At 44.4% G+C, this 22566-nt stretch overlaps 1 protein-coding gene across 1 annotated transcript in view; it reads left to right on the top strand.

Annotated features, from left to right (window-relative positions):
- The first annotated feature begins 2568 nt into the window (after positions 1-2568).
- Positions 2569-22566, top strand: part of AP2M1 (adaptor related protein complex 2 subunit mu 1) — a 29971-nt gene continuing 9973 nt past the window's right edge. The window contains exons 1-4 of the mRNA XM_081862675.1: positions 2569-2721; positions 13606-13722; positions 20206-20471; positions 22297-22379. Coding sequence (XP_081718801.1) covers positions 13649-13722; positions 20206-20471; positions 22297-22379 — 423 coding nt within the window. The 5' untranslated portion in view covers positions 2569-2721; positions 13606-13648. The remainder of the gene's footprint in view (positions 2722-13605; positions 13723-20205; positions 20472-22296; positions 22380-22566) is intronic.

Raw genomic sequence — 22566 nt, 5'->3', positions numbered from 1 at the left:
AATTTACTTGAGTTGCTTGATGCTATTTACAGTCAGACATGACAGTATGGCATGGCTGTAAAATATACATGTGATAAATGCCCTTTAGATTATGTTTGTTAGCTGTCTGTGGGGTATAAATCTTAATGAATTACAGTGGCCAGGTCTAAAAGAGAATAGGTTATTTAATGGGCATATAGAAGATGGAATTTATACATCTCTAACAGGTGTAACGGGACGCGGGTGGCGCTGTGGGTTAAACCACAGAGCCTAGGACTTGCCGATCAGAAGGGCGGTGGTTCGAATCCCCGCGACGGGGTGAGCTCCCGTTGCTCGGTCCCTGCTCCTACCAACCTAGCAGTTCGAAAACACATCAAAGTGCAAGTAGATAAATAGGTACTGCTCCGGCGGGAAGGTAAACAGCGTTTCCATGCGCTGCTCTGGTTTGCCAGAAGCGGCTTAGTCATACTGGCCACATGATCCGGAAGCTGTACGCTGGCTCCCTTGGCCAATAAAGCGAGATGAGCGCCGCAAGCCCAGAGTCGGCCATGTCTGGACCTAATGGTCAGGGGTCCCTTTACCTTTACCTAGCAGGTGTAAAGAAGAGGGAATTTCAGCAGGTGTAGCTTGTCACCCCCTTCCCTTTAAGCATCCATGTGTATTACTTTACTACTGAATCACACAATTAACACTTTCCTTCTCCCACCTGCGGCCAATTACCGCTGCATTCCTAATAGGACAAAACCAATTTGTCATTCCTTTTTTGAAAAAACAATACTCTGAAGAACACAAATAATAACACCATCATTACAGGAAATAAAATGTGAGTTTTGCTTCTGCCAGCTTGATGCACAGCTCATTTCAAATGAGCAGTTTTGTTTTTAGAAATATATAATACATTTTAAAAAGTTAATTATAAAAATTACTGGAAGGAGCATCCATGAAAAGGCTCAGCCAGCCTCTCCCCTGTTAAATGTTTTGTATGGTTCAAAGTAGGGTTGCAAATTTTTCTTTTACTGTTTTGTAAACAGCTTCGAGGGTTGGTTTTTATTTGCAGTCAAGTGGTGAATAAATTGTGCGCATGCCTGATGATCATCTTCCAAAGCAACTACAGTGGTACTTCAGGTTACATAGGCTTCAGGTTACAGACTCCGCTAACCCAGAAATAGTGCTTCAGGTTAAGAACTTTGCTTCAGGATGAGAACAGAAATTGTGCTCCGGCGGCGGGGCGGCAGCAGGAGGCCCCATTAGCTAAAGTGGTGCTTCAGATTAAGAACAGTTTCAGGTTAAGCAGTGGCGTAGCGTGGGTTGTCAGCACCCGGGGCAAGTAATTTGCACCCCCTAACCCGTGGATTTGTGCCCCTAGCCCTAACCCCCAGATGTTGCGCCCGGTGTGGCCGGCCCCCCCTGCACCCCCCACGCTACGCCACTGAGGTTAAGAAGGGACCTCCGGAACGAATTAAGTACTTAACCCGAAGTACCACTGTACCCTATTCCAAACTTAAAAATGGAAAGCGTAATGCTGGTGGTCAACAAAAGAGGTTTAAAGACTGTCTCAAGGCAAATCTAAAAAAATGTAGTATAAACACTGACAACTGGGAAACACTGGCCTGCGAGCGCTCCAGTTGGAGAACAGCCTTTACCAAAGGTGTCATGGGCTTTGAAGACACTCGAACTCAGGTCGCAAGGGAGACACGTGCTAGGAGGAAGGCACGCTTGGCAAATCCACACCATGATCAACTCCCATCCGGAAACCTCTGTGTTATGTAGTGAAGTTTCACCCTGGGCCAGCAGGGGGATACTGTATATAGTTTTCACTCAGGTCTGTAAATAGTTTTCACTCAGGTCCACGTCAGTTATTTTAGGCGGGAACTCTGGGCTATTGTTGTTACAATGTTGACAGCCGGCTGCCTATAAAAGCAGGCTGGCTGAGCTGTTTGCAGTCAGTTCTATTCCAGCTTACGAAATAAAGAGCTACTCGGAGAAACCGCTGTGTCGTCTGCTATGTCAACCCACAACTTAACACTCTGTCCCTACTGTGGAAGGACATGTGGATCCAGAATTGGCCTCCACAGTCACTTATGGACTCATTATTAAAACTGTGTTTATGGAAGGCAATCTTACTTGGCTGTGAGGGATCGTCAAAGAAGAAGAAATTGTAGGAAATGTCACAGCTGGGTGGTGGTGCAACCTCCACCTGCTGAAAATCCCTCTGCAAAAATAATAAAGGCAACCCTCAACTCAACCCTATTAAAAGTGCAGGAGCCTCGTCCACTTTTCCCACTAAATAAAAATAATATAAAATAAAATACCCCCCCCCCGCGCCCAGTATGCAACGGCGGCAGCCTCGTCATTCATCCCGTAAGCAGTTTCTGTAATCGAACGGAGGGATATAAACTACACTTCCCATCGTGCCCTGCACGCCACCTCCGCCTCGAATGGAATCCGCGATCTTGCGCGTTGCATTCTGGGTTCAGCAGCAGCAGCAGCAGCAATCGGCCCCGCCCCTCCTCCTCGGCACCCGCTCGTCCTTAACCACCATCCCGAACTCGCCCTCGCCCTCTCTAAGGAGGGCAGCGGCGCATGCGTCCTGAGGCCCGGGCGCGACCCGCGCGTGCGCAGTGGCGGCGGCTCTGCAGTGATAGGGGAGGGGGGAGCGGCCGCCATCTTGCCAGTCGGTGCCGGAGGGGGCGCAGCTGGAAGGACCGGCAGCGGCAGCCGCCTCAGCGACGGCGCCACTAGGTGAGTCCGGCCGGGGGTGGTCGTCGCCGCCGCCTTCTTCTTGCGGCCCATTTGCCGGCTCTTTCGCCGTTAGGGTGGTTGTCATTGTGGCTCCTTCTGTTCTGAAAGGGGGCCTCGCCGACGCGGGCTGGGCTCGTCCTCCTCCTGAGGGGCGGCTGCTGCTGCTTCTTCGCCCTTGAGGGCCGCTGTTCCTAAGCCTCTTCCAGCCTTCGAGGGATGTGGTCGGGCGCCCTTTCCCGGGAAGCTTTATCGCGTTTAATTACGTTTTTCTATACGTTGGGGGCCTCCCAGAGTGGCTGGGGCAACCCAGTCAGATGGGCGGGGTGCAAATAATTTTATTATTATTTATTCTCAATTAATGAATTCATGTGGCCTGCCGGGGGCGGGTTTCTGAGGGAGAGAATCGCCCTTCAGCAAACGGGGCGTGCGAATAACGGGCTGCCTTTTCCCTCTTCTGGCGTGAAGCTTCCCATGGCCGCTTCGGCTTTGCAGAGCAAAAACACCAGCGCACGTCCTCGGCAAGGATGTGTCTCCTTCGGGTGCTCGTGGCTGTTCTGGGTGGGATCGGGACGAGCCCGTTGCTCGTGAGGAGGCTTGGCACTCGCGGAGCGCAGGAAGCAGCCTCATGCCGAGGCCACCCAGCTCAGTGTTGGCGGCACTGGCTGGCAGCGGCTCTCCGGGGTTTTTGCTGGCCCTCCCTAGAGATGCGGTCAGGGGTCCTGACCTGGGACTTCCTGCTTCGCGAGGCAGGCTGTCTACCAGTTAGCTTTGGCCCAGAGGCGGGGTTAGAAGGGAGGGATTCTGTACAGAGAGACAGTGTGGTGTAGTGGTTAGTGTTGGGCCTGGGAGACTAGAGTTCAAATCCCTACTCGTTGGGTGAACCTGGCCTATTTACTGCCTCTCAGCCTAACCTACTTCACAGGGCTGTCTTGGGGATTAAATGAGGAGATCCATGTGTGATGCCTTGAGGTCCTTGGAGAAAAAGGTGCGCTATAAATGCAAGAAATGATTAAATTTAAATAAATCAATCCTGCAGGGTGTGTGAGGCCTGTTGGTTTTGAACTTGGGTCAGGGGAAAGGCAGCGGGTCCGTCCTCATCACTCTCTTCATCCCTTATTTATAATGCTTCTGAAATTACTCAACTGGTATGCAGCGAATCCTCAGCGTGAGGTAGAAAGGCCTTGCATGGTTCCCCCATGAGGAAGTCCCTTTGCCTTTTGTCCTTTACCTTTTGAGCGCATTAAGTCAGAAATTGTATTTTGAGGGCAGTGCTGGCTGTCCCAATGTTTGAGGCTCTATGCAGCTTAATGCAGAATTGGAAAGATACAAATGTTTGCCCCCCCCCAAACCTGGGGTCCTGTTCATGTAATAGCTCAGAAGTGTTGGGCTTCAAACTTGGCTAGCATTTGTGGGATCGGAGCCAAGTTAGTGTGACTCAATATTTGAGGGGGGTGCTGTCAGCATGATCAAGCAAAGATGGTACTACTGGTATTCTTTATGGGGCAGGAGACTTTTGGCTTCTTGGTAGCTCTTCTCTTTTGTTCCCTGCCCCCACAACCTAGCCCAAAATTCCTGCGGTGTGGTGTCTTGCACACCCCGCTGTAAGAAGCTTTGAAGATGTAACTTTATCATTTGAATGAGGCATGTGGCAAGTGCAAGAATAAGGGAAGGTTTTTATTTGGAAGTGTATTCAGTTTAATTGGCTAGATGCCAGGAATAACGGACTTCATCTCGAGCTGGCTGCATGTTGTTGACCAAGGCAGTGAAAAGAGGCATTTCCTTGGGAAGGAAGTTGGAATTGCTGTTAGTTCTCTATCCAAAAGTTTTAAGTAATTTATGTCCAAAGGAAATACAGTGGTACCTCGGTTTAAGAACAGTCCGGTTTAAAAGCAATTCGGTTTACAAACTCTGCAAAACCAGAAATAGAACTTTACGTTGGTCTAAGAACAGAATCCAAACAGTGGAAGGGCGCCGGTGGCGGAAGGCCTCATTAGGGAAAGCGCGCCTCGGTTTAAGAAAGGTTTTGGTTTAAGAATGGACTTCGAGAACAGATTAAGTTCGTAAACCGAGGTACCACTGTACCAGTAATGTCTCTGCAAGTGTGAAGCGGAGGTTGGGGTAGAGGGTGCAGGAGGTTATTGCCAACTTGCTTGAGTTAGCATAAAATTCAGCTCCCCCACCCTCCCCCCAACATTTGTTGGTAACATGTATGTTTCTTTCAGTTGTGGAGTGTTTCTGGGTGGAGAGCGGCATATAATAGGCTATAAGGACCAAGTGATGTATGCAGTCTGTGCACATTTATTTTGGAAAGCAGTAGAAATATCACATTGCTGAGAAGATGTGATTTTTTTTGTAGTGTTCTAGACATGCTAATTAACTATGTGCCTGGAATACCAATCATACCAACCATGGTTGCACATATGTATTGTGACTGGAAAAAATAGCTGGCTGAAATACACAATAAATCCTTTTCTCTTAAGCCAATTTCCAGTGTGCAGATGGCTACCTTATTTTTCTTTCCTCCAGAAAGGAAGGCAGGACTAGTAGCCGGCATACCATTCTGCTGTGACTCTTCTTGCCTTAAAGTGCTAGTATCTCTTTTAAAAGTAGGTGGAGGAATGAATTATACAGGTTTCCTAGTGCTTCATATTCCACAGGACTATGATAACTGCATGGGTGGTACTATTCCTACTGCCGCTATAATAGTATAGCTGTTGATATCTTGCTGCTTTATTGTTTCAGTGGTCTGGTAAACCTGGATGAAGGGACGTGGGTGACTCTGTGGTCTAAACCATTGGGCCTCTTGGGCTTGCCGATTGGAAGGTCGGCGGTTTGAATCTGTGCGACAGGGTGAGCTCCCATTGCTCTGTCCCAGTTTCTGTCAACCTAGCAATTCGAAAGCATGCCAGTGCAAATAGATAAATAGGTACCACTGCGGCAGGGGAGGTAATTGGTGTTTCCTTGCACTCTGGCTTCCATCACAGTGTCAGGTTGCACCAGAAGCAGTTTAGTCATTCTGGCCACATGACCTGGAAAGCTGTCTGTGGACAAACACTGGTTCCCTCGTCCTGAAGTGAGATGAGCGCCACACCCCATAGTCGCCTTTGACTGGACTTAACAATCTTGGGGTCATTTACCATGTTTTTCACTCCATAAGGCGCACCTAGTTTTTAAAGGGGGAAATCAAGAAAAAAACACGTGTAGCCTGTCTGCTTCTCCCAGAGCTTCTCGGGGCTGCTGGGGGAAGCCTGGTCCCCCCCCCCCCAGCCCCAAAGAGCAAAGAAGCCAAGACAGCGAGCGGGATCCATCCCGCTGGCTGTCTTGACTTGTGTCTTGGCGGCTACCCCTGAAGCCTTCGGAGCGCAGCGGGACCTCCCGCCGTGTTCCGGAGGTTTCAGGCGGCTATCCCTGAAGCCTGGAGAGCGAGAGGGGTCGGTGCACACCGACCCCTCTCGCTCTCCAGGCTCTCCAGGCTTCAGTGAAAGCAATGCGAAGCCTGCAAAGTGCGGAGGGAGCGCTCCCTCTGTGCTTCGGAGGCTTCGTGTTGCTATCGCTGAAGCCAAGGAGCCTGCATTCGCTCCATAGGACGCGCACACATTTCCCCTTAATTTTTGGAGGGGAAAAAGTGCATCCTATAGAGCGAAAAATACGGTACCTTTTTAAACCTGGATTTCCCCAGCCACTTTTTAAACCTGGATTTCCCCAGCCACTCTGGGCGACACCCAACAAAATACAACACAAGAAAGCTTCAAACATTAAAAACATCCCTTCAGATGTCTTCTAAAAGTCATATAGTTGTTCAATTTATTTTTGGCTTTAATGCTCATGGACAAATCCAAAAGTTTCTGCTAAAGAACTGGCTATATATGTATATCAATTGCATAGATAGACTAGAAATGATTGATGGTAGCAGTACCACCTCACAGTCTTGCTAAAAGTTTACAAGGAGGCCTTCTGGGACTTGGGGTGTTTGTGTAATTGCCCATTTCTGTCTGAATGTTCTAAAATTATATTGAGATCACTAGTAAAGATCAGCTATCCTTGCTGGAGGACAAGGTCCAAACTCTTCAAAGAGCATCCTCTTTCCTGGAATGGCTTTCACCTTCCCCTCAGGTTTTTGCTAGTTAATAGGGAACCTAATGTAAATTGTCAGCAGCTGGGCTGAGAGGGGTGCCTTTAAGGGAAAGGTAGAGGGCTAATGGCAGAACTTGCTTGCACTGCCACTTGCTTTTGGCCTTTCTTTTTGAGGACAAGCTTCTTCTTCTTTTGCATAGTCACTGCTCTAGGCTTCCAAACAGGAGGCAGACTTGGAACAGTGTCAGTCAGAAATGCCAATGGTGGACTCCTCCATAGTTGAGTAAATGCCTTGGCTCACAGAAACACACATTTCTTTTTGTACAGTGGCTTCTCTTTTTCAGTACAGAAAAGTGTGCCTTCAGTGTTCGAAACTGCCATTGATCTAGGCACAATTTGCAACAGGGAATTTCATTAGGGCGAGCTGTTTCTGAGCTCTGGGCACAGTACTGCACCCAAAATTTCAGATTGAAACTGCAGAGTGGAAGGAAAGGAGAAGAGACCCTCTTAATAATATTAGGAGGGTGGGCAGGGGAAGGACTAGACCATGGAAAAATGAACATAATATTTTAGCTGCAGTTAATTCATTTTCACCTTTGTATTGTTATATAAATAGTACGCCAAGACATTCCAATGTTGCGCCCATAACCTAGGTTTAAGGTGCCATTTAACTCCCAGCTTTCATATCTCAAATACTGTGGAACTTCTCTGTTAAGAGGTTTGAGAAATGCTACTATAGTTAACTGGGTAAGGGGAACAGCATTCATTATAAGTGATGGTGACTTGAGCTGATTAATCTGTGTAGCAGATGGCTCTCAGAGATCAGAGAGCCATATACTGTCATACCTCATATTACGTTTGATTCATGATACGTTTTTTCAGTTTGTGTCCTGTGGCGACCCGGAAGTACCGGAAAGGGTTACTTCTGGGTTTTGCCGCATGTGCACAAGCGCCAAATTGCGCCATGCACATGCACAGATACGGCACATCATGTTGCAGGCTTTTCATGTTGCGGACGGGCCTCCGGAATGGATCCTGTTCGCAACCAAGAGGTACCACTGTAAATCTAGGGCTTTCCAACTGGGGCTGGGCAATATATTGATACATTGTTCCAAACTGGTTTGAAGTCCATATCATGATATTGGTTTCATAATTTTTGACCTGCCAAAAACCCTGGAAGCCAGCCAATGCCTCTACATAACTCCATCCTTATTTCAGACATCACGATTCATCACGATGTTGAAACATTGTGATATATCACATTGTTGAAAACCAGCTATCACCCAAACCTACTTCCAACAAAGTGTTTCTTTGAGATTAGGATAAGGCTAACTCCCTTTTAAGTTGGTGGCCATTTCTTGTTACAAATTCCATAGCTTTACTTCTCACTGTATGAAGAAGCTCCTTTTGACTGTCCTTGGTGTTCTACCCCTCATTTTCATTGAATGATGATTGGCTTTAGTATAAATCTGTATCATATTTTCTCTTTCTGATGAGTCTGTTCATATTCTGCTCATTTGAGCTCTGACTACTTAGCTTGAGCTGAGCTGTGGAACTCCTTGTGACAAAGTTAGTCAGCAACATAAATTTCTCTAATTTGTTGGGGTGCAAATAATATTTGATACGTGGAATAGAAAGCGTTCCACTGTGTTGAGAGGAAGTCTTCCCAATAGGGTTGAGAAAAGCAGCAGTGCTCTAAGACAGTGTTCTTCAACCTTGGGTCTCCCCTCATGTTGTTGCGCTATAGCTCCTGTCATCCCTGACCATTGGCTATGGCAGCTCAGGATGATGGGGAAGCAAGGTTGAAGAATTGAGCTCTAAGGAGCATGAAGTTATTTGAGAGAGATACTAGTCTGTACTGATGCTATCTGCATTATTTGGAGAACGGAACAAAATATGCATGGCTGGCTGTGATCTGTAATTGCCATCAGCTCAAAATGGCTATGTGCAAGTCTGCTGTCTATAATCTCCCTTGCACAGCACCGTTAGGAAGCTAAGATAAGAGCCGTTGTTAAAATGGATGTGCTGATTTGTGTACAAGACGAATTTGTGCTACTCCCTTCAAGCAACGATAAAGCTGCTTGCTTCTCTCAGAGCAGTTTGTGAAAGTGGTAATCCCAATTTATTATCAACTTTGATGCCCACAATTCTGCTTGCCAGGGCAGACTATCTTTTCCCTCCGACTCGCAGCAGCCTCTAACAGGTGTTCGCTTGTGCAGTTTAGATAAGAAAAGAAAATGGCTGTAATTTCCTTGTCCTTGAACCAATGAAGCAAGACCCTGTTGTGTTTGCAGAATCAGTAGCCAAAAAGGTAGAGACTTGGCTAGTAGCCCAAGCTGATACTTGTGGATTATTGTATAAGAAGCTAGGAACAGTGGTACCTTGGGTTACAGATGCTTCAGGTTACAAACTCCGCTAACCCAGAAATAGTACCTTGGGTTAAGAACTTTGCTTCAGGATGAGAACAGAAATCGTGCGGTGGCGGCAGCGGGAGGCCCCATTAGCTAAAGTGGTACCTCAGGTTAAGAACAGTTTCAGGTTAAGAACGGACCTCCAGAACGAATTAAGTTCTTAATCCGAGGTACCACTGTACAGTAGTGTCTTATTCCACCTAGTACTCTTGGAGCCTGTTGTCTTTGTCCATGGAGTTTTCTTGGCAGGGATACTGGAGTGGCTTTCCGGTTCCTGCTCCAGGTGGATCACGTTTGGTCAAAACTCTCCACTATGACCTGTCCATCTTGGGTGGCCCTGCACGGAATAGCTCATAGCTTCTCTGAGTTATTCAAGCCCCTTCGCCACGTCAAGGCAGTGATCCATGAAGTTCCAGAAAGACATCTACTTCTGCTTCATTGACTATGCAAAAGCCTTTGACTGTGTCGACCACAGCAAACTATGGCAAGTTCTTAAAGAAATGGGAGTCCCTGATCACCTCAGCTGCCTCCTGAGAAATCTCTATGTGGGACAAGAAGCTACAGTTAGAACTGGATATGGAACAACTGATTGGTTCAAAATTGGGAAAGGAGTACGGCAAGGCTGTATATTGTCTCCCTGCTTATTTAACTTATATGCAGAATTCATCATGCGAAAGGCTGGGCTGGATGAATCCCAAGCCGGAATTAAGATCGCCGGAAGAAATATCAACAACCTCAGATATGCAGATGACACGACCTTGATGGCAGAAAGTGAGGAGGAATTAAAGAACCTTTTAATGAGGGTGAAAGAGGAGAGCGCAAAATATGGTCTGAAGCTCAACATCAAAAGAAACGAAGATCATGTCCACTGGGCCCATCACCTCCTGGCAAATAGAAGGGGAAGAAATGGAGGCAGTGAGAGATTTTACCTTCTTGGGCTCCATGATCACTGCAGATGGTGACTGCAGTCACGAAATTAAAAGACACCTGCTTCTTGGGAGAAAGGCGATGGCAAACCTAGACAGCATCTTAAAAAGCAGAGACATCACCTTACCAACAAAGGTCCGTATACAGTGGTGGCTCGCAAGACGAAAAGAATCCGTTCCGCGATTCTCTTCGTCTAGCGGTTTTTTCGTCTTGCGAAGCAAGCCCATTGGCGGATTAGCGCTATTAGTGGTTTAGCGGCTTTTAGCGGATAAGCGGCTTAGCGTCTTAGAAAAAGGGGGAAAAACCCGCAGGAACTCGCAAGACATTTTCGTCTTGCGAAGCAAGCCCATAGGAAATTAGTTTTGTGAAGCACCTCCAAAACGGAAAACTCTTTCGTCTAGCAAGTTTTCCGTCTTGCGAGGCATTCGTCTTGCGGGGCACCACTGTAGTTAAAGCCATGGTTTTCCCAGTAGTGATGTATGGAAGTGAGAGCTGGACCATCAAGAAGGCTGACCGCTGAAGAATTGATGCTTTTGAATTATGGTGCTGGAGGAAACTCTTGAGAGTCCCATGGACTGCAAGAAGATCAAACGTATCCAATACTTTGGCCGCCACCTCATGAGAAGAGAAGACTCCCTGGAAAAGACCCTGATGTTGGGAAAGATTGAGGACACGAGAAGGGGACGATAGAGGATGAGATGGTTGGACAGTGTTCTCGAAGCCACAAACATGAGTCTGACCAAACTGCGGGAGGCAGTGGAAGACAGGAGTGCCTGGCGTGCTCTGGTCCATGGGGTCACGAAGAGTCGGTCATGCCTAAACGACTAAACAACTATACAAAAACAACTCTTGGAGCATGACATTGAGGGGGGAAATGCAAATTTAGAGCCTAAGGTTATTGATTATGAAACAAGTTTTCTCTTTCATGTGACAACCCTTAAGATATTTGAAGATGGCTATTAGGCCTGGCCAGTGTATCGATGCATCTGAAAAGTTCTCACTCAACCCTCCCACCCATCCCAAAAAACTCTCAGTTGCACTGCTGGGAAACTACACAGAATATGACTGATTGTGACATCTGAATCTGGGCTCATAGTTTGTGTCTCTCCAAACAAACCATAAATACTAGTCAAGATTTTTGTAAGTCACGTTGAGCCTTTTTTCTTTTTAACAATCAGATGGTATATAAATTTTATGAAACAAATAATAAATTGTTGGCTTACTGTTTGTGGTTTATTTGGAAAGCAGCAAACTGTATGCCTCTACCTTGGATGTCATGATAAACCAGATTGTGTCTTATTTCCCAGCTGCATGGCAGCAGTAGGCACTGGGGAGGAGCAGAGTAAGAATTTGGCTGCTCATTCACATTAAACCATTAAACAACAACAACAACAAAAAAAACTTCCGTGCTATTCCATAATTTGGTACAAATGGTAGATTCTGTACCCACGCCTCCTTTACCTTGTTTAAAATATAAACTTTCTTGCTACATATCATGAGCTGTTGGTTCAAGGCAGAACTGAGAACAAAGCTTCCTCTTCTAATTCCAAAGAACAGCTATGGACAGTTACTTGGAACATGACTTTGTCTTTATGTGGAACAAATCTTGGCAACCTTCCGCAATGAGTCATCCTGCTGCGTAATGTACTACAATCTAATGTTGCCAGTTCTGTGTCTTACAAGACTGTTCTGTTTTTGGAGTTGCCAATCTGTTAATTAAGGAGCCACAGAATTCATTCAGAATACTCATAGCACTATCTATGACACTTACTCCTGAGCTGCTTCCTTTCTGTTATATAATTGAATGCACACAGGTTTTATGGCCCAGTTGTTCCCAGAACTGTGGTGGTACATCCTTGAATTCTTATCTAAAAGCATCTATCCTACCCCACTTTCCTTAAGATGTCTAGAGCTCCTGGTTTCTCTGGCTGGAGGTAGGCATCTGTCAGAGTTCCTCAAAGAGCTGATATGCATCCTGGCAAATAAGAATAAGGCTTGTGGAGAGGCAGTTGTTGCTACTGACAATATTCTCTTGCTTCTATCTCCTTGATGCTTTGCTCCTGGAAGGATGCTACCTTCCTGTTTTAAAAAGTTGAGTCAAGTGTACACATTTGTATCTGCTTAGGTGAACAATCTTAAACCCTAAGCTCACTGCCACACTAAGTGAAAATTGTAACATATTTTTGCTCTTATGCAGTTTCTGAAAATGGTTATGGCTGGCTGGCATGCCTTCTTATCCCTTAGCAGGGCACTTTCATAGCTAACATTACATCATCCAACCTATAAAGCATGCCACTTATCAACATAAAGAGTTGGTAAAACATGAGAATTGTGGACCCTATGAAATCAATACTTCTTATTCCTACTTGAGAACTCTCATCAGCTCTAAGTTTCCATGGAGAGCCTGGGGAAGCCCAGAACTTTAAAGCTTCAATTAGAAATCACCCAGCAGGTGGCTCTAGAATTCTCTCCTGCAGTGTTGGGGCAGGCTGCATGCAGATTCATGTAACTAGGAGCCTATTGAGTGGTGAAGTACAGTGGTGCCTCGCAAGACGAAAATAATTCGTTCCGCGAGTCTCTTCGTCTAGCGGTTTTTTCGTCTTGCGAAGCGCGGCTCTTAGCGGCTCTTAGCGGCTTAGAAAAAGGAAAAAAAAGGGAAAAAACTCGCAAGACTCGCAAGACATTTTCGTCTTGCGAAGCAAGCCCATGGAGAAATTCGTCTTGCGAAGCACCTCGAAAAATGGAAAACCCTTTCGTCTAGCGAGTTTTTCGACTTGCGAGGCATTCGTCTTGCGGGGCACCACTGTAACTTGCACTGTTTGCAAGTGTGCTTTCAAGAGCTGCTTTTGCAAGGCTGATACTGAAGTTAGACCTATGCAGGTACAGACGAGCAGCTACTTAACTCTTCAGCTGCACCTTGCAAATAAGTCTAGCTTAGACTCTAAGGAACACAATATGAAGTTTGCCTTGACCAGAGATCATAACAAAATATCTTATTGGACTACCTCATTTAAATATTGCAGTTCCGTGTGACTAATTAGGGGAATTGGACAAGCTTCCAAGCCAGTGTTTGCTTATTAGGCAAAGAATAGTTTTGGGACTAGAAGTCCACTGATGTCAGTTGGTATTGGTATTCTACCAAAACCTGAAAGGACTCAGAACCTTGTTCTGGCAATTGGATTTATAAATTTGAGCACTGCATATTATGGAACTGTCTGTGTAGTAGGGATTGTTGGTAAATGATGTAAGCATTAAGATGATAGCATGTTCTGTTAGGATGCATAAATACTGATTGTTTGGAATAGAAGTGCAAGGCATACGCTTCCTTGATGGGAACAAGCCAGTGTCCAAGAATAATCTTGATCTGGTGAAATGGGAGTTGGTGAATTAGCCGACTTATCAAAGCTATTAAATTGTCTTAAGCCTATGCTCTGTACTGTAAGTCTCATAATCTCCTCTCTTGTATCTGTAGATATGATTTAAGCACCATGGAAAAGAAAGATTAAGATTTCAACATGATTGGAGGCCTATTCATTTATAATCATAAGGGAGAGGTTTTAATCTCTCGAGTCTACAGGGATGACATTGGGTAAGTACTTCAACAACATTTTCACCCTGCTTTCATTCTGCACCCGCATCCAAATTCTTGTAGCTTCTGAGCTGCTGCTTTAACTGTGTATGCATGTAGAGATTGTGTGCTATGTGTTGCATCCAGTCTGTGTCTATTCTGCTACGTCTCTGGGTATATCATGGCTTGAATCATTCCCAGTCAAATGTCCATCATGGTAGTGTAGTTGGGAATAGCTCTCCTTAAATGCCGTATTGATTCTAGTATGAGGAGAACTTCTTTAGGATGGTTTCTGATGGTTACAGAGCTACAGCCATCAGTGTGACATTGATCATCGTCTGAACAGTTTCATAGGCTTTAATTTCTTTAGGAAAGTACTTAAAGCCTATGAAACTGCTCAGATGCTGATCAGTGTCACTTTAATCATTGTACTCCTGTGACGATCACAGACCTGTCTTGAATGCAGCACCGTGGTGTCTTGGTTCAGATTCCTGAGTGCTTCTCTGTTGGGTTTAGAGCATGGTTTAATTCTAGCTCCCTAGAAGTATAGCTGGCTTCTGGATCAGGACTAGATTTTAGTATCTTTTTTGTCTCCTATCTTCCTTCAGCTTAAGAAACCGAAGCATGCTTTGTAGAATCCTAGAACTTGACCCAGTGAGTCAACCTTGCAAGCATTTACTATAATTCTGCACTTCAAGATTTATTTATTTATTTGGTCTATATACTACCCTTTATCCAAAGATCCCAGGGTATGTATAATATTAAGAACATACCTTACACAGTGTAATATTAAAAACATAATACAGTACATAATAGTACACAGCATAATAAAATAATCATAAAAAACAACAAGCCCAGCCCAGCCCTCAAGCCTGCCTTGATGTTGTTCCACATACCTGGGTGGGCACAACTGGCTGAGAGCAACCCCACACTTTTCACCCACCAAGGCTCAGAGACTTACAATTGCTGTAGAGTAGTGGCCTACTCTCTGTTCTGCTTGTCAGGGCTGCTTTGCCTTCCCTGTTACAGCCCTTATTCCAGCAAAGGAGGAATCTGAAGCTCATGTTAAGCTCCTGATTGTTTGCTTGAAGACCCACCCTTACTTGCTGCACATCTGATGGCATGTATGATGCTCGGTGTAGTGCAGCTGAGCATGGCTTCCTCAGAATGGTCTCATGGGCCAAATTGAGAAGCATGGTGGGTCAGTTTTGGCCTATGGGCCTGAGTTCCCTGCCCCTGAAGTACAAGTTTAGCATAGTTTCCCATATCTCTGCTTCAGACTTGGGCCTGCTATGGTGATTGGTGTCTGATCTTTTCTGTTATGCTTTAGGCAGCAGAACCTTGGATCCCTTTGGTGACTGTTGGTCTCATAACCTGTTACTGTTAAGCACTGTTCTGGCAGAGGCTGTAGCCTTTAAGTGCATAATTATAGTCTTAAAGATGAGTTTTTCCTCTTAAGGAAAGGTAAAATCAGGTTCTTAAAATCAAGAAAAAAATCATAACCATACATTAAAACATACAAAAGATTGAAAAAAGGTAAATACCTCTTTACTAATTGTAGTTTTGTGAAGTATAGCCACACTCCAGTAGCTGGCAGATGAGACATAATAGAAAACATTCTGCACACCAGATGAGGGAAAGTAAAAGTCAAGTTCTACAGCTACATAACTTCTCAGGGAGTTACTGTATTTTTAATGAAAAGAGTGCAACTATAACTTACAGCCAAAGCCACACTTTCAAATGAGTTTTTTATTTTGCCTGCAGTGTCTTATTCTGGAACTACTGCATGTTCAGCTACTGTACCTAGTCTCCAAAATATCACTCCTCATATCAGCTCAGTGTAATGCATAATGTGTGAATGTGTCTTAACTTTGTTTCTAGCCTTGGAAAGTTGTGCTTTAAGGCTTGGAACATGGCTCCTGACACTTAAGCATGGCTCTACCCCAGGAGCTCATGCTAAACTGATTCTCCCTATTTTTGAATAGATAATGTAAGCCTCACTATTCAGGTTTGTAAATAGCAACTCACCCATTACCTGCGGCTAGTTTATCCCTGCTAGGAGTCCTTACAAAAGTTGTTAAAGTAGAAAGATATTGGTATATGTAGGATAAGAGGTCACCTACTTCTTGTGGACTGATAAAGCTGGATCAAATTTATTATGATGAGCCCAGCGTTCACTATTACCTATTTGCCAGAAAGTTGGTGCATGGTTTTTTGTTTTTTGGTCTTGTCAAAGTGCTTCTTCTGCCTCCTGAATGGTACATTAAACTATTGGTTTTGGGGAAGGAGAGGGATTTGAAACCTGTACACTATGGACACACAGAATAAAGCTTCAAATGACACCTTTATCTGGTGCCTAGACATGATCAGGGTGACTAATGTAGATTGTGGATTGGTCACAGCTCAAATTTCTAAAGACAAAGAGGGCCAATAGTAGCATGCCTAGCTGCCTGCATGAGCTTGGAACTTCTGCACAGCTTATTACAGCTGATCTGTGCTGCCATCTTCTATCACAGGACTCTCAATCCTCTTCTCATAGGAGGACTGTGATATGAAACTAGTTAACTATTTTGAAACATGTTTCCCTTTAACTATTTTTAAATGTACTTGGCTGCAAAGGATTGGGGCAGAGCTTTAAAAACCTGTAACACTTGTGGCCAGTCTCAAGTGGAGCTCCTGGCTTTCATTGAACAGCATGTGTCTGCCTAATACGTGAAAGTAAATTTCATGAACTTTGCATGGTTTAAACAGTGTAAAAATTAGTGAGTCAAATTAAGAGTTCTGGATTTTGTCTGAGAGCTTTGTACTGTACAGTGCCAAGAGATCACAGTTAACACTTTAAAAAAAAAAACCCTTATGCATGTATAGAGAAGTGGGTTGTAATTTGCACAGATCCCGTTGCACGATTGTGTATCGATACAAAACTAATACAGCTAATCCAGGATATGTAGTATGGGAGATAAGTCCTACCTGCTATTCTTGGGTGCATCTGGTGCATTATGGAAGTGCTACAGGTAGAAAATAGATGATTGAATCTTACTATTAAGCAGCCTGCTTGTCAAAGCGGAAGCTGCAAGGAAGCAGGGTTGCTGACTAAGCCACAATTGGGCCAAATGATAGTGAGATGGGAAGGAATGTGCATGCTTGCAATAACACTTGTCCAGATAATGTTGTTATTTCCCAATAGATGCCACACTATTAATAACTCTGTCCAGGGCAGCAAAATAATGTAACAATGTTATAAACCTCATGTAATTCACTTGGCAACAGATTTGTTAGATAACTCCATCTCTTTGCTGAGATACAATTTTCATTCTTGGAACAGCAAGTCCCAGGTGGCACTCCAGAAGCCACTGATGCAGAATTGGCTGCCGTTCTAAACAAAAGAGATGCCACTACTAAGTTTCTACTTGCAGATTTTAGTATTACAAGCAGGTGTGGGGAGCAGAATTGATCTGTGGTGGTGTCTTGCAGAGAACATACAAGGATCTATTGCTGCTAGCCATGCCTTTCCTAGTTTCTACAGAAGGAAAGCTTTATTGGGCAAATCATAACTTCTGTTATCCATGAAATGTGTTTTCATGCATTGAGGGCAAATTACCAGAGCCATGTGGCTTTGGAATGTTGACCTTGTATGCCTACATAACAGTTTGATAAAGCAATGTCCAGAATTACTATACTGCTCATGCAAGACTTCTCTGGTCAGGTTTGTAGTATGCATGGAGCATGTCTGTCTAGTGTGCAGCAGTGAACTTCTAACTGCATGTTGGCTTGGCAAAAAATAAAAAATATTGCAGTACAGACAATCTTATTAGGCAGCTATGAAGTTTTGGTACCGATCAGTCATTGTATTTCCTCATTAGCATTGCTGCCAAATACTGAATTTTGAGAACTTGCCCCTTCAGTAGCTTTCAAGAATCTGTTCCAAAACATAACTAGCATTTAGGTATTTGTATTTCTACCAGTTTATCTCAGAGCACACTTGTTCAGATTAGGATATATTTCAGTGCATTGATTAATTCAACGAAGTATTCTTTAGGAAAGGAAATAGAAATATCAGATTGCAGCCACCACTTTTAGATGGACAAGGATGTGGCAAAGGATGTGTAGGCTAGATATAGGCTGCTCTGCCCACAACAGCACACTGTCTTCATCTAAATGGTAATAACAGAATCTGAGCATATTGTAACTTGAACTTGCATATGTAAAGTTGCTGCCTTAAACATGAAAGGAAGTGATACTTTACAACTTGCTACTTGAATTCTTTTAAAATTTGTGTTTCTTCATACTGCATTTGCATAGCAGAGTCAGAATGGCTTGAAAAGTGGAACCATCCCTCTGAATCTTCAGTTGATGTAGAAATTGTCAACTGGGGCTAAGGACAAAGAAAAGTGTTTGGCAGGGACTTTCAAAACTCAAAGTATTTGTTCCAAGAGTGCTTGTTATAAATAGGATGAGGCTGCACTCATAGAAACAGAGTAATTTATTTCGGTTGGTGGTTTTGTGCCTCACAGGACTTTCGAGAACTGGCAGGCTGATGCTTCCCATCTCCTAAGGCAGCTGAGTTGGCCTCCAAAGTTGTAAGATGGACTTGAAAGCTAGCTAATAATGCAAACTCTAAAACATTCTGAGTTGTCGACTTCCAGAGGCGGCGCAAAACGGCAATGGCGGTCCTCTTTACTCTGTGAAGAGGAGCTCCGCGAAAAAGGGTCGTCCGCTGCGGCAAAGCGGAGACCCATCAAGAAAAACCACCACCTGTATGTTTTGCTGCCCCTGTAAGAGCTTCAGCTGCCGCTACCTAGGGAATTTAAGTACCACTTTGAAACTTTGGAGTGGGAGGGGGTTGCTGTCTGTCGTCTCTTCTTTCTTTTCTTTCTTTTTGTTCAGATTCATTGTGCTTTGTGTGTATGTGTGTGTTCTAACCTTTCTCTTGTTGCTGTCACTCCTCCTTTTTCTTCGCTGGCGCCATTTCTGTTCATCCCATCTCATTGGCTGCTGTAGCAATAGGTAAGAGATGTATGGCAGGATGTAATGGGCACTGCAGTATGGGGGAACTGATTTGATATACCAAATTTAATAGTATGGCCAAAGTCACTGTAGTATTACATCAAAAGCATATGTTAACATTAATGCAAATAGTCTGGCCCATTTCAAAGCCACTCATCACCCTCCCAGTTTAAGAGGTTGAAACCTACAGACTCTTAAGTCGCTTGTATAACACATTGTCTGACCTCAAGGAAACTGGTGTATGGAGAAGCTATGTACACCTGAGTCTCCTCCCATTATTCTTAGAGCTAGTATTACTTGGGCAGATTCATCATGTAGTAGCGTTGATGCAAAAGAAGCTTGGAAAGTGCACTCTCTTAAGAGTGAAACAGACACATATAACATCTGTCTGCAGCACTAAAGGCAGTTTGGTGCTCTGAGTAGAGCAGGCAGCTGAGCACCAAAGTTTCAACAAATCAGGTGTTCTGTCTTTCTGGCTTCACCTCTCTTGGTTTTTCCTTCAGTATACTTCCCTGTCAAAAGGCAGATCCGGGAGGCTTTGGAGAAGATAAACTTGTACATTTTATAGTGCTCTATCCTTGCCTTGCTTTATTTGTTACACCCTGCCCTTTCTCCAGTGTGCTCAACATAGCTTGGAAGGTCTCTCTCTCACCTCCCATTTTATCCTTGCAGTCCTGTGAGGTAGGCTAAGCCAAGCAGGAGTGACTGTCCCCAGGTCTCCCAGTAAGCTTGGTTGCTGAGTGGGAATTTGGGCCTGGATCTCCCTGGTCTTAGTTGGCGCTCTAGCCATGATGCCACACAGACTTGATTTAAGTTTGGTGGAGCATATATATTGCAACAGACTCTCATTCACTACTGCAACCAAATATTCAGTATGCATTGGCAGATGCATGGATGATGAGGAATGATGTGCTTTGGTACCTAAAAGCATTAAATGGTAAATAAAAGGTACTGCTTTGAAGTTTCTTACCATAGCTGAAAGGGACCTGGGAAGTTCCCTGTTGTTAACATTCCCATAGATGCTTGCAGAGCCTCCTGATTGATGATCTCCCAAGGGTGGATATTCCTTGCCCTCCTGGGCAGCTTGTTCCACTGCTGAACTTGCTCTTACACCGGCAAGCAGTTGCTTCATGTGCAATATAATATACTGTTGTTCTGTCCATAGTGTTGCTTAGAGCAGCGCTTTTCAACTTGTGATACTTCACCATATGCCTGGCTGTTCAAGTGTCATTAGTTGAAAAGCGCTGATTAAGAGCTAAATTTTACATCTATTTAATAATAAACTTGGTATAGACTATACATGTAAACCAGATTGAATCCTTAAGAGGCATGCCTTCTGAAGTTGAGGAATAGGTCAGCATGCCTATGTCTGTCAACAACACTTTGGTTTCTTCAGCAGAGATATAGGTAAACAACTTGGTGGGATAGTATGTATCCTGTCTGCCTGGTGCTTTCGGTCTCTCACTCTTGTCTTCCTGCCACATTCCAATTCTCCAGGCGGAATGCAGTGGATGCCTTCCGGGTCAATGTCATCCATGCACGGCAGCAAGTGCGCTCACCTGTTACCAACATTGCCCGCACCAGTTTCTTCCATGTCAAGCGTTCCAACATCTGGCTGGCTGCTGTCACCAAGCAAAATGTCAATGCTGCCATGGTCTTTGAGTTCCTCTACAAGATGTGTGATGTGATGACTGCCTATTTTGGAAAGATCAGTGAAGAGAACATAAAGAACAACTTCGTGCTCATCTATGAGCTACTGGATGGTGAGGATGAGCCGTTCTGACTCAATGCTGGGGGGCTTGTTTAGCAGTAGATGCCCAGAACTTGCATTGTAAACTTGGGGTTGCCAGTATGGGCTAGCAGGTGTTGGGCATGTTGTTGATGTAAACATTCAGGTCTCCCAAGTGCTTAGCCAGATGGGCGGGGTATAAATGATAAAATTATTATTGTTATTATTAGCCTTGCAATAACTTTCCATTTAATGCTAAATGCTAAAGTTATAACAAGCTAGTGCTGCTGGGAAAACTTTGCGTTGGGTGTAGCCCACCGCAAGCACTTCATTTTCTCTGTACAGTAGTTTGCCTCTGCTTTGTATTTAATTCTGCATAGAGTTTAAGATGGGGAGGTTACCTTATCTTCTTCCATCAAGTGAATGAGTCATCCTAGCTTTGGAAACAAGATTTCAACTCGTAATGTGCTTTGTTTGTAGAGTTTGTAGAATTAAGTTGCAGACTGAAGACTTTTTTTAATGCAGGGTGTGTGTAGTACAAATACCACTTGTTTGGGAGGTAGAACTCTGCTGAACAGCCTTAGCTTACACTAACTCCATAATTGTCACTAGTGTACTTATAGAAATTCTGCTTTAATGAAAGTCTCATGACTTGACTAGTCCCTAACTTGCACCAAGGAGACAATTGGCTGTATCTGAATTTGCTGCTCTAATTGCAACCTTCCAGTTGGCACCCCTAATTCTGTTTCTGCTGCATTATTTGACCATTCTGATGCAGGGACTCTGCATAACTACCTGCCCTCAGATTAGATACATCGTGGAATGTTTCACATACAGAAAGATGTGATTAGGTTTGCGAGGGCAGGTAATTCTTCATTTTACATGCTTTAAAAAGTGAACCATGTGTTTGAAAAGCAAACCTTTTCAGGTGAAAAGTGAAGTGTGCTTGCAATTCTAATTCAGGAAAAAATATAGACCCTCATTTAACAGTCTGGTAAGCCTTGGTTTAAAGAATCCTTCTTAACAGCTGCTACTGAGAGATGTTTCAGTTCAACTCTATTCCCACAGGCTATCTACTACTCAAAAGGTTCAGTACTTTCATTTACAAGGTGGCAGGTGTCCACTTTAGTTCTTAATGCTGGTCTTTCTGTGATCCAAAGAATGTAATTAAGCTTCCTTAATTCACAAATTCTGTAGTCATGGTTTAATTACTGCTGTAACAATGTGACAAAGATAGTGGAATTCCAGGAATGGCACCAGTGTGCTGGAATTTATGAGCCTGGTTCCTAAAGCTTTCTTCAAGCCTGTCTGGGAGAGAGAATGGGAAGGCTATATAGATCTTCAGCTTGCTGGAGTCTAGCAGGAAGCAGGTCCTCAAGCGCAGTGTCACTTCCTATTTGTGTTGCAGATCTGGATCCTGAGAGGCAGCTCAGAGGGAGGGGTTGGGTGGGGGCAGCTAATGGCAGTTTTCTTTTTCCCAAGCCTGGCTGGTCGGCCTGCCCTGCGACACCTGCTACTCTGCTGTTATTTTTTTAGGTTTTGATTTTTATGGTATGCTCATGCGAAAATCAAAACCTAAAGAAAACGCTGCAAAGATAGATTATTCTGCTGCTGTTGGATAATCCTGCTTCAGAGCAGGTTCCCTTGGATGTCTGGATTCCATCCTGTTAAGTGGACTGTCTGTCTTACCTTTACTGCTGCAGACTATAGGGCAGCTCCGTGGGATCAATGTCGAACATGATTGCAGTTGGTGTGGGGAATTGGGTGGTGGCTTGTCAGTGTGAGCAAAGGCTGCAGTTGATGCTCCAAACTTTCTGGTGGTTGCCTTTTCTCTGATAACTCTTTACCCCCTTCTGTAGAAATCCTGGATTTTGGTTACCCTCAGAATTCCGAGACGGGGGCCCTGAAAACCTTCATAACTCAGCAAGGAATCAAGAGCCAGGTAAAAAATGGGAAGGAGGGTAAGAAGAGTTGGGATATGGGGTGTGCACTTTTCTGTACATAATTGGTTAGAGTGACCACAGACTCTCAATGACTGTGACAGAAAATGGCTATTTTTAAAACATACTATCCCCTTTTAAAATGTGGTTTGGGGGGGGGGTTATTTGGTTGCTGTTTTTATTTTGATT

This window comes from Podarcis erhardii, assembly GCF_964252035.2.
Source record: "Podarcis erhardii genome assembly, chromosome: 5".
NCBI classification, from domain to species: domain Eukaryota; kingdom Metazoa; phylum Chordata; class Lepidosauria; order Squamata; family Lacertidae; genus Podarcis; species Podarcis erhardii.
Note: the sequence above shows the minus strand (reverse complement) of the source record. Positions and strands in the feature narration are given on the sequence as shown.